A 12,840-nucleotide genomic window follows, 5' to 3' on the forward strand; every position below is an offset into this window, starting at 1 on the left:
ACACACACACACTGTGGAATGGGGAGGACAAACCCAACTAGAAACTCATGCGTTTAGATCTAGTGCTTCCCTTCTTTCCTCACCAGCCACTTGGGATCTTCACCCCAGCACTGCCTTTCACCTTCCCAGCTCATTTCTTCCTTTTTTACTGCTCACCTGCTCAGCTCTTCTCTCAGTCCTTTTGTATGTTAATGGCAGAGCTTCATCTCTTGTCCCTCTAATGGCTTCTTGGCTGGGTGTGGAACAGGGGGAGCTTCTCAGCTTATTACTGGAGCCTCCACAGGGCCCTTCCCCAGCTGCCAAAAGTCCTACCAAACCAGCACAGTGAGGGTGATAATGACCCTGTGATTCCAACATCCAAATATATCGTTTCATTTGGACACTGCTGAATTCCTGTCTCCTTTTCATGGTGTTCAGGGACCTCCCAGGGCCTTTCTGTGCCTACCAGGGCCAGCAGCAGGCAACCACCAGCCTCAGCACTGACAGGCTGTGGCCTTCCCTGCACTCTGAGGTTGGACAGCTGCATGTTTTCATGGGAGTTCTGTCTGGGTTTATACATCCCTTCTGGCAAGTGCAGAGGACAGAGCTTTCTGCCGGGTGGACACCATAGCTAAGCTCCTTCCTTTCAACACTAGGTTGGATGTGAAACAAAAAAAGTTCACCCAACAGTCTAAGTGCTGTTCAGTCGCTATCTTTATTCACGGCGCCAGAGGCACAGGGGATGGCTCCTCCAAAATGTGCACCTGACAGGGTAAGGTGAGAGATACATATACAGCTGATACTTAATTATGTGTAATATTTCTAAGAAACAGTTTACATATTCAATAGTTTCCTGAGAAATAATTTACATTACATTACATTACATTATCGCATGCATGTTAAGTCGTTTAGAGTCTCCTGGGGGTCGTTTACTTCATCCTTGAGTCTTCCTCACAGGAACCTTTGGCCGAGTTCTGTCTCTTCTCCTGTTTATCTCTCCTGACCTCGCAATAGAATTGGTTACAGTAGGCATCCCTAGTCACAGCTGAAAGGCTTCTTTCTTCTTCAAGGATCCTTTTATTTCTTCCCTAAAACTACAGATAAGCTCACACAAAAGGCTTCTACAACTCACTAGCAGTAGGCCCAGATGAGAGATTTACACCCTACAAGCAGTTAACTATTTGAAGCCAGAGTCTGGTTAATGCTGTGTTTCAGATGGGGTCTTTGAGCAACCTGGTCTAGTAGGAGGTGTCCCTGCCCGTGCAGGAGAGGGTTGGAAATACAATGATATTTAAGGTCCCTTCCAACCCAAACCATTCTGGGATTCTATTTGTTTTCCTGCTCTGTTTGTGGTGCTCCTGCTCACTTGTCTCTTTTTATAGGTGTTGTGGTGGTTGGTTTATTGGTGGCCACAGTTGCTCTGGCAACATCGGCCTTGTCAGCAGCTCCTGGGGTCCACCTTGGAACCCCACTGCTCCCTGGCAACCAATGCATCTGGGTGCTGTGCTCTGGGCTATGGGGTGGTGGTGGGTGCCCCTGGTGCTGGTGCTGGCCCCCTGGCTCCCTGGAAGCCCAGGCATCCAGGCAGGGCAGCTGTGCTTGTGGCAGTGGGTGGCCCTGGTGTCCTGGCTCCCTGGGGTGCACCCCTGCCTGCTCTGCTTTGAGACTTCCACTCAGCAGGAACAGCTCTGCCATAACATCACTGGGGCCCCTGTCAAGGACCCCCAACATCAACAATGCCTTGATGCCATTGCTGAGGCTGCTGCACCACTCACCTCTGTCACTGTGGGTGTGTCATGGGACCCCAGGGACCCCCAACCCAACAGGGACCCTGCCCCATCCTGACTGGCCCTTCCATCCCATCAGGGACCTCCATCCCCAAGGGGTCGCCCACCCTGAACAGGACCCCATAGGCCTCTGAGGTTCCCCACTTAAAGCAAGGCTGTCACACTGATTCTGGCAAGGATCCCAGGCAGCTGGTGACCCCTTCCCTAACAAGGAACCCCAGGCACCCACCACAGGCAAACACCCTAGGGACTCCCAACTACGCCAGGGTCTCCCCAGTCCAGACCTGCACCCCAGGGATCTCTAGGAACCCTAACCTTGACTGGGACCCTGAGAATCACCCAACCCTGACCAGAGACACACTGAGGACTCCCTGGGACCCCATGGCCCTACCTAGGACTTCAGGAATCCCCAGGAATTCCTGACCCTTACCAGTATCCCTAAACCCCTATCAGAATTCTAGGAACCCCCAGAAACCTCCAGCCCTTACTGGACCCTCCCATTCCTGAACCTGTAACCACAACCCTATACTAGTCCCTTTGTCCCTGTGCTGGACCCAGGTTCAGAGCAGCGTGAGGCACTTCAGGAGATCATCATGGATGCCCTGCATTTTCTGGAGAACCAGAACAACACAAGTAAGCAGGAGATGTGGGACATGTGATGGGGGTAGGGGCAGGACATGGGGCATGGGGAGTAGGATGTGGAGGCCTTGAACAGGGGGTGTGGTGCAATGTAGGATATCTGGAGGTCTGAGGGCTGTAAGGGGGTACCTGGGGAATCTGAAGGATAGATGAGCTTCAAAGTATGTAGCTTCTGGGGGGTTTTGAGGGAGTATTTGGAGTTATTTGGGTCTCTAGGATGGATATATGTAGTTGAGGTGAGTCGTACAGGGAATCTGGGGAGTCTGGGAAGGGTTTCTGGTGACTGAGGGGATGGCACATTGTCTCACCTGGACTTCTGGGACAACCCAGAGCCCTTTGAGGAGTCTCTGCAGGAAGCCATCAGCATAATCTGGGTGAATCTGAGCCAGCTGGAGGAAGGTATGGGGACAGCAGAGACACCTACCTAGGATTCCCATCCTGGGGAACCCCTGGGATCCTCACTCAGGGGACTGTCACAGAGAACCCCACCCTTGAAATCTACACCCCAGGGACACCCAGCCTGGGGAAAGCCCCCAGGACCCCATCTGAGCTGGACAAGCTCATCATGGGGATGTGGATCATTGGGGATCCCCAATGATCCCCAGTCTAATGCTGCTTCCTCCTCATCAGCTCCAGCCTGCATCCCACCCTGTGGTGAGTGCCCATCCCTCTGTCTTGCCACCCCCTGTCCCCTAGTATGCTTCCCACCCTGTGGGACCACCAAGTCTCTTCCTGCCAGGGTACCAGAAAGCTGCCCGCACCTTCCAGTGCGCGACCTGCCGCGTTGTGGACTGCCAGTTTCCCGTGGACTGCCCAGGTATGGGGCCATGGTGAGCCCAGGCTGGACAGCTGGGGGGCTGGGCAGGGCTCTGGGGGTAACCCTCATTTCTGCAAGAGCATGAGATTATGTGAACTCATGTGCTTGTCAATGCTTCCAGCGCAGGATCTGTGGGCCCACGCGGATGAAGCCATCACGCTGGACTGCAGCGTGCCCTTTGTCATCCCCCCTGACCTGCCCATTACCTGGATGTTTGCCAAGGATGTGAGTTGCACACATGTGTGTGCCAGGGTTTACATAGACATTCCTGAGAGGGCTGGGCATGGGTAGCAAAGCCTCATTCTCCCCCTCTACTCTGCCCTGGTGAGGCCTCAGCTGGAGAACTGCATCCAGTTCTGGGCTCCCCAGTTCACGAGAGACAGGGAGCTACTGGAGACAGTCCAGAGGAGGGTGATGAAGATGACTGGGGGTTGGAGCATCTCTCTGATGAGGAAAGGCTGAAGGAGCTGGGACTGTTCAGCCTGGAGATGAGAAGGCTGAGGGGAGACCTTATCAATGTTTACAAGTATCTAAAGGGTGGGTGCAAGGAAGATGGAGACAGGCCCTTCTCAGCAGTGCCCAGTGTCAGAACGAGGGGCAATGGGTGCAAGTTGGAACATGGGGAGTTCCTTTGAAATATGAGGAAAAACTTCTTTACAGTGAGGGTGACAGAGCCCTGGGACAGGCTGCCCAGGGAGGCTGTGGAGTCTCCATCTCTGGAGATATTCCAAACCCACCTGGATGCAGCCCTGGGTAAAGTGCTCTAGGTGATCCTGCTTCAGTGGGAGAGTTGGACTAGATGATCTCTGGAGGTCCCTTCCAACTCCAGCAATTCTGTGATTCTGTGTGCACACAGTTGTGCGCTTGGCATGAGGACCACCAGCAGATGCCAGCATTGCTTACACAGCAGATCCATGTGCTGAAAGCACCTTGTGTGTGAGCACACACAGCTTGCCAGCAGGTGCTCACCCATGCTCGCAGGAGGCAGGTCATTCCTGTGTGAGCAGATCAGGGGCACTTCTGTGCACACCTGTGGAGGCAGTGGATTTTGGAGATGATCTACTTGTGCATCCCTGTGTGCACAAGGAACACATGTGGGATGTGAGGTGTGAGCACACAGATGAGCAAAGTGTATGAGAAGCATGAAGGGGACATGACAAAGTGTGTGCAGGACATGAGTGCCTTTGCATGCACATGGATGCTACTTCATGTACCTGGTGGACCAGGGTGTGCTGATGTCTTCCCCCAGCTGCACACACAGGATCTGTCAGTGTTTGAGGAGCTGCGAGGGATTCTAGGCGATCCTCTCAGTCTGACCCTCCACGACCCCACTCCGGGAACCATCGCCTGCTGCCTGGGCTTCCTTTCTGAGCCCTTGGCCCGCAAGTACTTCTACCTCAATGGTAGAGTGCCCTGGGGAGCAGTGAGCAGTGTGGGGTGGAGCAGGGACCCCCAGATGCCTGGATCCGTGGGAGGGGGGTGCATGGGGGTTGGGAACAGGATACCGGGACAACTGGCTCCATGGTGGAGTGAGGCAGGTGTTCTCTGATGCCTGTCTCTGGGGGCAGTGGAGTGTGCATGGTGGAGCAGGAACCCCCAGATGCCCAGGTGAGCTCTGTGGCTGCGGTTGCAGGGACACCTGGGCCCTGAGGGCACTGCTCCATGACCCGAGGTGCCTGGGTGCCCACAGTGACAGGAGGAAGTGTGGAGGCAGAGCGAGGAATCCAGGAGCGGTTCCAGGCTGTGCTGCGCTGGCCCCACCACAGGATCCCTCCGGACTACCTGAAACCACTGGTGCTGGCCTTGGCTCTTGGCTCCATGGCACTTGTGGTGCTGCTGGTGTAAGTCCTCCTGATCTGCTAAACCCTACCCTCAAAATCTCCATGCTTCTGGGGCTTCCCACAGACCAGCATAGGACTCCCACACCCCCAGGAACCCTCAGTCCCTCAGAATTCCCTACAAATGCAAGGAAGCTCAGGTATCCAAGGAAGGGTATAGACTCCACAGAGTCTATACTTAATAGAGCCCCTTAATATCCCCTAGGACTACTCCAGGCTGCCTGCCTTCCCTCAGATCCCCAAATTGCCTCTGAGACCCTGCCACTTTCTCCCCTTCTCCCCAGAACCCCTGCTCTCCCTTTGGGGGCCCCAGTTAGTGCCAGTTGACCCAGTTGCCCCCCAGGGTCACATACTTTCACCCTTAGAACCCATGAGTTGCTCCCAGGACCTCCCAGTTGTCCCTTGGTTTCCCCTAGATGCCCCATGATCCCCACCCCAGGTGGGGATATTGGGTGTCCTTCTTCCTCCTCCTGTTTCTCCATCCTTCCTTCTGCTTCTCAGGGTCACCTGCCAGTGCTGGATCCTCCCAAGCCTCAGTGACCCCCAGACATCCCACAGACGTGGACAACAGGGTCCCCCAAGGGATTACAGACGCCTGGATTCACCCTAGGGGAGTTTGACACATGGATCCATCCCTAAGGACCAAAACTTCTGCCATTCCTTTTCTTGCATATTGGTTGGCATGTTTAAATGGGAACAGTCTAAAAACAGAAGCACAGAGTTTTAACAATCTGGATTGTGCTGGAGACGGAGATCTGGGGGTCTTGGCTTGCATAGAGAAATCTGTGGGCTTGCAGGCAGAAAATCTGGGTACTGGGCAGCACATGAGCATCCAAAATATAGTTCTGACACTGCTGACCCTTTCAGCAGCTCACACTAAGACTGCCACCTGGAGGAAAACATCTTCTCCATCCTGGTATATCCAAGAGACTGATGGATTGTAAATACCTTTATATGTCATGGTCACTGCAAATGTCAAGCAGTTTTCTCCTCTAATTGCCTAAAAAGCATTTTATCACACATTTACTTTTACACCACTGAGCAACCCACCTGGCTGCCATTTGGTAATTGGGTGAAATCGCTGCTCCAGGTTTTTTAGATATTATGTCTTTAAGAAAACAGCCAAGCAGTAGATGAAGAATGCTACACAATTCCTTGAAAAAGAGATTAAAAAACAAAACAAAACAAAAAACCACCAACCCTTAAGACTGTGATCGTGGTACCTGCAAAGCTCTATGTTGCCTTTAAATGTACAGAGGCCCATGTTAGAAAAAAAACCAACTATCAGAGGAACATGAAAAAACAGGCTGGAAATGCAGTAGATGCAGCATATGATGTATCTGATTGGTGCCTTCAGTCCCAAGCAATTGGTGAGACACCTAGAATCATAGAATTATGAAATGTTTTGTGTTGGAAATGACATTAAAGATCATCCAGTCCAACCCCCTGCATGGGCAGGGACACCCCCCACCAGCCCAGGCTGCTCCAAGCCCCATCCAACCTGCCCTTCAACACTGCCAGGGATGGGGCAGCCACAGCTTCCCTGGGCAACCTGGGCCAGGGTCTCACCACCCTCACAATGAAGAATTCCCTTATAAGATCTTATCTCAATCTCCCTTCTTATCCAGAGTCCCTCCCCAGCTTTCCTGGAGCCCCTTCAGGCACTGGAAGGTGCTCTAAGGTCTCCCTGGAGCCTTGCCTTCTCTAGGCTGAACACCCCAACTCTCCCAGCCTGCCTCCAGAGCTGCTCCAGCCCTTGGATCATCTCCATGGCCTCCTCTGGACTCTGTCCAGGAGCTCCACATCCTTCTTGTGTTGGGGACCCATGAGCTGGACCCAGCCCTGCAGGGGGGTCTCACAAGAGTGGAGCAGAGGACGAGAATCACCTGGGTTGACATTCAAGCTGTATTTAAATCTGTGGTGCTGTCAGTGCAGGTTGTGGTTGAGGGGCCTGACCTGCAACCTCCGAGCTGAAGCCCCAGCCTGTACTCCCCATTCTACAGAATGTCCTAAAAGGACCTTCTCCTCTTGCAGTGCTCTGGTGACACAACAGAGCCACCGTGTGCTCATCCTAGAGGCTGCAGCTCACGTTTCTCGTCCATTTTCCATCATGAACACACTGGTTTTGTGATCCTTGCCTAATTCTTTAGCTGCTGACAAGGGGACTTGGAAGGCAGGGGCTGTGAGGGTCACAGTCCTTTAGGTCACAGGTTTCTCTCAGGGGAATGGCTGGGTGAAGCAAAGGGAAGGGGCTGAAGCTCTTCTCACCCTGAATGCTGGTAGCAGGAGTGCACAGAGCTGGCAAAGGAGGGTGACAGAGGACACAGCCACCAGGCATGGGCTCTCCCTCTCAGACTTCTCGGGCTCTTTTCTTTCCTCTGCCCCAGGCTGCAGTGAGCACTGGAGGGGCAGCTCTGTCTGCTCCCAGTTCTTCTTCCTCCAGTCCTGCCCCTGGTGGAACCCACTGGTGGCCTCTAGGCTTGACCTCAGGCCTTGCCTATCTCTGCAGACATGCTGGGTTTGTGGCCCCAGCAAGCAATGATCTGTCACTGTGTCCAGACCACAGCCTTATCCTGACTTTCTAACTGAGCATCCTGCACAAAGAGGTCCCTGCTGCCCAGGACCCTACTGAGGCCTCTGGGGTGACAGGATTTGCAAAGGAAACAGGGTGCATGAGAAGGTAGTGGAGGTCTTGGGGAGCACCTGTGAGGGTACAGAGAGCTCTGGAATGAAAAGGAAAGCAAATGTGGGGCACTGGGATGCACTGCAAAGAAAATGGGGGGCTCCAGGTGGCACCAGAAGACAAACAGGGGTGTATAGGTGGGAAATCAGAGGCCTCCAAAGGTGCACCATCCTCTAGGTGCACCAAAAGGTAAATGGAGTTCTTAGGGGACAAGAGGACCAAATGGAAGCCTCTGCATTACACCAGAGGGCAAATAAAAGACCCTGGGGAGCACCAGAGGGCACATCAAAACCACTCATTCAGTTCTGTGAACCTTCAGATCCCCCCCATTCCCCTCCATGCACCCTGTTCCCCCACATGCCCCCATGGTCCCTTCCATTCTTCTCTGTGTGTGCTCAGGCTCCCTCTGTCCCACTCTGTGGACCCTCAGTTACCCCCCATTCCCATTTCAGTGCTTGTAGATCCTCTCTCCTCCCCTGCCTGTGTCTTGGCACCCCACAGATCCCATCCATTCATGCTCAGTTCTCCTCCACTCCCCTTTGTGCAGCCCCTGCCATCCTTTCCAAGTGCCTCACATCCAAACCATGGCCCCTCTCCCTGCTTTCAAATTCCTTCTCTTTCCTTCTCAGTGCTTCTAGATCCCCTTGGATTCATTCTGTTCACTCCCAAGCACTCCCAGATGCTCTCCATTCCAATTCAGCTGCTTTCACAGCCTCTCCATTCCTTTTGTTGCACTCTCTTGGAAATCCCCCTGATGTTCTCCTTGCATAATCAGGTCCCCTTCATTCTGCATCTTGTAGTCCTCCATTTCCCTCTGGATGCACCCAGATCTCCTGTTCTCCTCCTCACATACTGAGATCTCTTCTTTTCCTTTCAGCATCTGCTCAGTGCTCACTTCTCCCTTCTGTGCATACTAACATCTCTTTTTCAGTAACAAGTGCCCTCAGATTCCCATTGTTGCCACCCATTGGCACACAGACCCCACCTGTCCCTTCCATGAGTGCTCAGTTCCTACGGGTCCCACCATCAGATCCCCTCCCTTCACTCTCTGTGCCCACAGGATGAGGCTTTCTGCTTTCCCCTCAGTGCATGCTCAGCTCCCTGTTGCTGCCTCCATCCACCCAGTTTCACTCCATCCCTGGGCAGACACTTGATTTCCTCTGCAGCCATCCATCCTGCATGGCCAGCCTCCCAAAACCAGTGCCCCAGAGTCCTCAGCTATCTCAATCAGTGTCCCCCAGCAGGCCCATTCACCTGGATCCTTGCAGACCAGGACTGCAGCTCACTGGGGAGCAGAGGCCTCTCCTGGCTCCCCCAGATGGAGGTGACCTCAGCCACAACCCTCTGCCTCCTGCCACACTCTCCAGAACACACTAGCAGCTCCAAATGCTGTCCCACCAGCATCCGTCTCTCTGGGGGTCTCAGGCCTTCTCTGACTGCCCAGTCAGAGCCAGGCTGGCTTGTCAAAAGCACCTTAAACAAGAACCAATTGACCTGGCAGCACCCTGCTGTAGTGGTGGGAGGCGGGGACACCCCCGGTGTTTGCTCTCCACGCTGGTTGGTGACTGGTACTGAAGTGTTTATTTACTGAGCTCCACTCTTCAAAGCTCCCAAATATGCTGTTCCCAGGGGAAATTCCATCCCCGGAGCTAAGGACTCACAGAAGAGACCATTCCAAGCTCCGGCTGGCCTGGGGGTTGTTTTCTTTGCAGCTGGGGAAGCTGCACAGCTGGAACCACCAACACCTTGGTCTCAGCCTGTGCTCTCCATGGGCACAAAGGAAACCAGCCTGATTCCCTCCCCCAGGAGAAAGGAAGGACCTGTTCCCCCCGCCCACTGCCTAGGGCACTACAAAAATGCCTCTGTAAGACCTGCCCTCCACCTCTGTGAGCTCCAGAGGACATTCCTGGGCAGAGCCATGGGTGAGTAGCTGTCTGGGGAGCACAGGGAGGGCAGCCCAGCGATGGGGTGTGTGGGTCCTGGCACACAGAGGGGAGCAGTGGCTTCAGGGCCCTCTGAGGTGTGGTCACCAGCCACCCCTCCAAGCACCATCAGCTTGTGTCCTGCTCCTGCTCACCCTGGCCAGGTCCCCAGTTCAGGGGCCAGCAATGAATTTTGGCTCAGCTGGCTGGTGGGTGCTCCGCTCCACCCAAAACTGCTTCATGCACGACTTCTTGGGAGCTGGTCAAAGGAATCAGGCAAGGTTGCCTACCCCTTGGGCGAAAGAGTTGAAGCCTGTTGGCAAGCTTGCCAGCTTGCAGGGACCAGTCTGGGGTCACCCAAGCACATTTGGTGCTCTCCTGCAGCTCCCACAGTTGGGTCACACTGTGCAGTGCGGAAGCCATGGGGTTTCCCACCTCTCCAGAGGGAGGCTCACATTTCATGTTTTCTCCATCTTTTTCCATTTCTAGCAGCCCAGTGCCTTCTGCTCCTTGCTTGTGTGCTGGTCTTGGTGGCCCCAGGCCACTCCACGCATATACAAACCTTAAAGGTCTTCAAGAAATCTCTCCCCGATGCTCCAGCAAGTTCTCCGAAGAAAACCAGTACGTAGCACCCAGTGGGCAGGGCAGTGCTCTCACCAGCCCCTTCCATTCCTCGGGCTGGGTCAGCCCTGGCTCGTGAGCAGCCCCAGCCCATGCTCTGGGCCAGGCTTGGTGCAATGGCACCTGGGAGAGGGTGTGCTGTGATGCCTCAGATCCCAGAACCTCCTCCATGGTGGGTACAGGCAGGTGGGCTGGGGGCAGGTGGCACCAACCCCCAGCTTCTCTCAGCTGGGGACAGGAGCTCTGCCCATGTGGCAAGATTAGCTTCTCTGCAGTGGGAGGTCATGCAGCAAGGGACCTGAAGGCATGGGGAGACCAGACCTCCAGCATGGAGGGATCTGGAGCTGTGTGCCCATGTACAGCCAGCTCTGGAGGGGGAAGGGGCCTACCCTGTACCCAGCCCTGGCCCTGCTCAGGGTGGAGGATGGTGGATGTGAGGAGGTGTACCCAGTGCTGTGTGTGTGCACTGTGCACACGGCTAAGGGTGTCCCTGAACTTGAAGTCGAGTAATTTTTCTCCTGTTCCCTCAGTTACCAGCAGGGGCAAGATCTTCACCTTCCACCCCGGCGTGATCCTTTTTCAGTGACACCTCCTTTTTCAGGAGGTCCATATAAGTCTCCTGGCCTGATACCAGCATAGCCCAGTGGGTCTGGGGCCTTTCACTAGGGCTGCCTCCAATTAGGTGTCCCATATGGAAGAGGAACAGAGGGCTGAGGCCAACCCACTCTTACCACCAGCCAAACACATTGACCTTTCTAGGCTGGGACAGCTGATTATCCCCCAGGTACCCTGGCTAGATGTCTCTCTATCCTGCCACAGGGTGACACGTGGTCTTGTCCTGCTGCACAGGCTTGTGTTAACTCACCCTCTCTCCCACCCCAGGTTGGCCCAAGGACTGCAGTGAGCTCACTGCTGGCAGCCCCAGTGGTGTCTACATCATCCAGCCCACAGGCCTTCACCCCATCCTGGTGTACTGCGAGATGAGCGGGGCGGGCGGGGGCTGGACGGTGATCCAGAGGAACCGGCAGAGCACGCAGATCAGCTGGGCCGAGTCCTGGAGCACCTACAAGCATGGGTTTGGGAACATGCACACCGAGTTCTGGCTGGGCACTGAGTACATCCATCAGATCACCCAGCAGAAGGTCTACCAGGTCAGGTTTCTTATCTGGGATGCTTCAAACAACATCCATGTTGCAGACTATGACCTCTTCAATGTGGAAGACGAGTCCCAGGGCTACCGGCTGAGGCTGGGAACGTACTCGGGAACAGCAGGGGATGCCATGGACTCAAAAAAACCCCAGGAATGTACACAACAACATGAAGTTCTCCACAAAGGATCGAGATCAGGACACCTACAGAGGGAACTGTGCCTCCCGCGCGGGGGGCGGGTGGTGGTTCTCAGCCTGTTATTCCGCACAGCTGAACGTCAAGGGGCGCATAACGTGGGGCAGCCTGTGCAAAGGCAACTGCAAAGCTTCTGCCATCCTCATCAAACCAGCTCCCTACCATTAGCATTCTTTCCCTGTCCTGTCTGTACTGGGCACGTAGCCAGACCAGTGCCCTGCCGGGGCCCGCTTTGCTGGCTGGGGGGCCAAGAGGAAGGGACCTGTTCCTGTAGAGCAAGAGCTGTTTTCTTTTACATCTTCTCTTGAAAAGTAGCAAAGCTCTCTGCTTTGGGTTTGGCTTTTCACCTGTAATGGTTTAAGGGATCATTATCTTTGAGCAACCTGGTCTAGTGGGAGGTGTCCCTGCCCATGCAGCGGGTTGGAAGTAGATGATCTTTAAGGTCCCTTCCAACCCAAAACAGTCTGGGATTCTATGACTATTTGAACAAGCCTTTATCAACTCTGTGGTTTCCAAGCATGTTCCTTCTGGGGATAATAATGTGCTCAGAAACCTAAAACCCTCCTGATCCAGCAAGATCTTATTCTCTTCTTGCTTTGCAGGTATAGATAGATGACTTCAGTAGAAAAATACCAGTCAGCACTAGCTAACCTGCTCTAAGCTGCTGTGAGCCCAGGCAGGCCATGCACACACCACATCCCTTCTGTACTCTGGGTTTGGGTTCATTCTGCAGAATAAAATTGCTTCCAGAACCTGCACAGACATGCAAAAGTCCTTCATTTGTTTGGGAACTTCTAACAATTGCTTCCAGTTTCTTGCCAGGAGCACCTTCCAGTGCCTGAAGGGGCTCCAGGAAAGCTGGGGAGGGGCTTTTGACCAGGGCAGGGAGTGATGAGACAAGGGTGAATGGTTTCAAACTGGAAGAAGGGAGGTTGAAATGAGATCTGAGGAAGAAATTCTTCACTGTGGGGGTGGGGAGAGCCTGGCCCAGGTTGCCCAGAGAAGCTGTGGCTGCCCCATCCCTGGCAGTGTTGAAGGGCAGGTTGGATGGGGCTTGGAGCAACCTGGGCTGGTGGGAGGTGTCCCTGCCCATGGCAGGGCTAGGACTGAATGGGCTTTAAGGTCCCTTCCAACCCAAACCAGTCTGTGATTCTATGTCACCTCCTGGGAGGGGTGAACTCTGCATGTCCTGGGAGACCTGGCATCCCTT

General features: G+C 54.2%; 2 protein-coding genes across 2 annotated transcripts; both read left to right on the forward strand.

The window, feature by feature from the left end:
• Positions 1 to 1,494: 1,494 nt before the first annotated feature.
• On the forward strand, positions 1,495 to 5,067 carry SPACA6 (sperm acrosome associated 6). Its single transcript, XM_051636096.1, has 8 exons — positions 1,495 to 1,768; positions 2,325 to 2,399; positions 2,736 to 2,804; positions 3,036 to 3,059; positions 3,145 to 3,222; positions 3,344 to 3,447; positions 4,472 to 4,625; positions 4,913 to 5,067. Exons 1-8 carry the CDS (start codon positions 1,495 to 1,497, stop codon positions 5,065 to 5,067), a joined length of 933 nt encoding a protein of 310 aa, XP_051492056.1.
• A 4,586-nt stretch (positions 5,068 to 9,653) lies between these two features.
• On the forward strand, positions 9,654 to 11,798 carry LOC127392015 (fibrinogen-like protein 1-like protein). The gene is given in 4 exon segments (XM_051635395.1): positions 9,654 to 9,665; positions 10,155 to 10,286; positions 11,169 to 11,575; positions 11,577 to 11,798. Coding segments are annotated over 4 exon segments (765 nt in total). The 5' UTR covers positions 9,654 to 9,661.
• Positions 11,799 to 12,840: the final 1,042 nt, after the last annotated feature.

The sequence above is a fragment of the Apus apus genome, chromosome 18 (genome assembly GCF_020740795.1).
Source record: "Apus apus isolate bApuApu2 chromosome 18, bApuApu2.pri.cur, whole genome shotgun sequence".
In the NCBI taxonomy this organism is placed as follows: Eukaryota; Metazoa; Chordata; class Aves; order Apodiformes; family Apodidae; genus Apus; species Apus apus.

Coding starts and splice junctions, on each gene's coding strand:
- SPACA6 (XM_051636096.1), top strand. CDS start 1,495: ATGGGGTGGTGGTGGGTGCCCCTGGTGCTGGTGCTGGCCCCCTGGCTC. Junction 2,805..3,035: donor TCTGAGCCAGCTGGAGGAAG/GTATGGGGACAG, acceptor CCTCCTCATCAG/CTCCAGCCTGCATCCCACCC. Junction 3,448..4,471: donor CCTGGATGTTTGCCAAGGAT/GTGAGTTGCACA, acceptor GTCTTCCCCCAG/CTGCACACACAGGATCTGTC.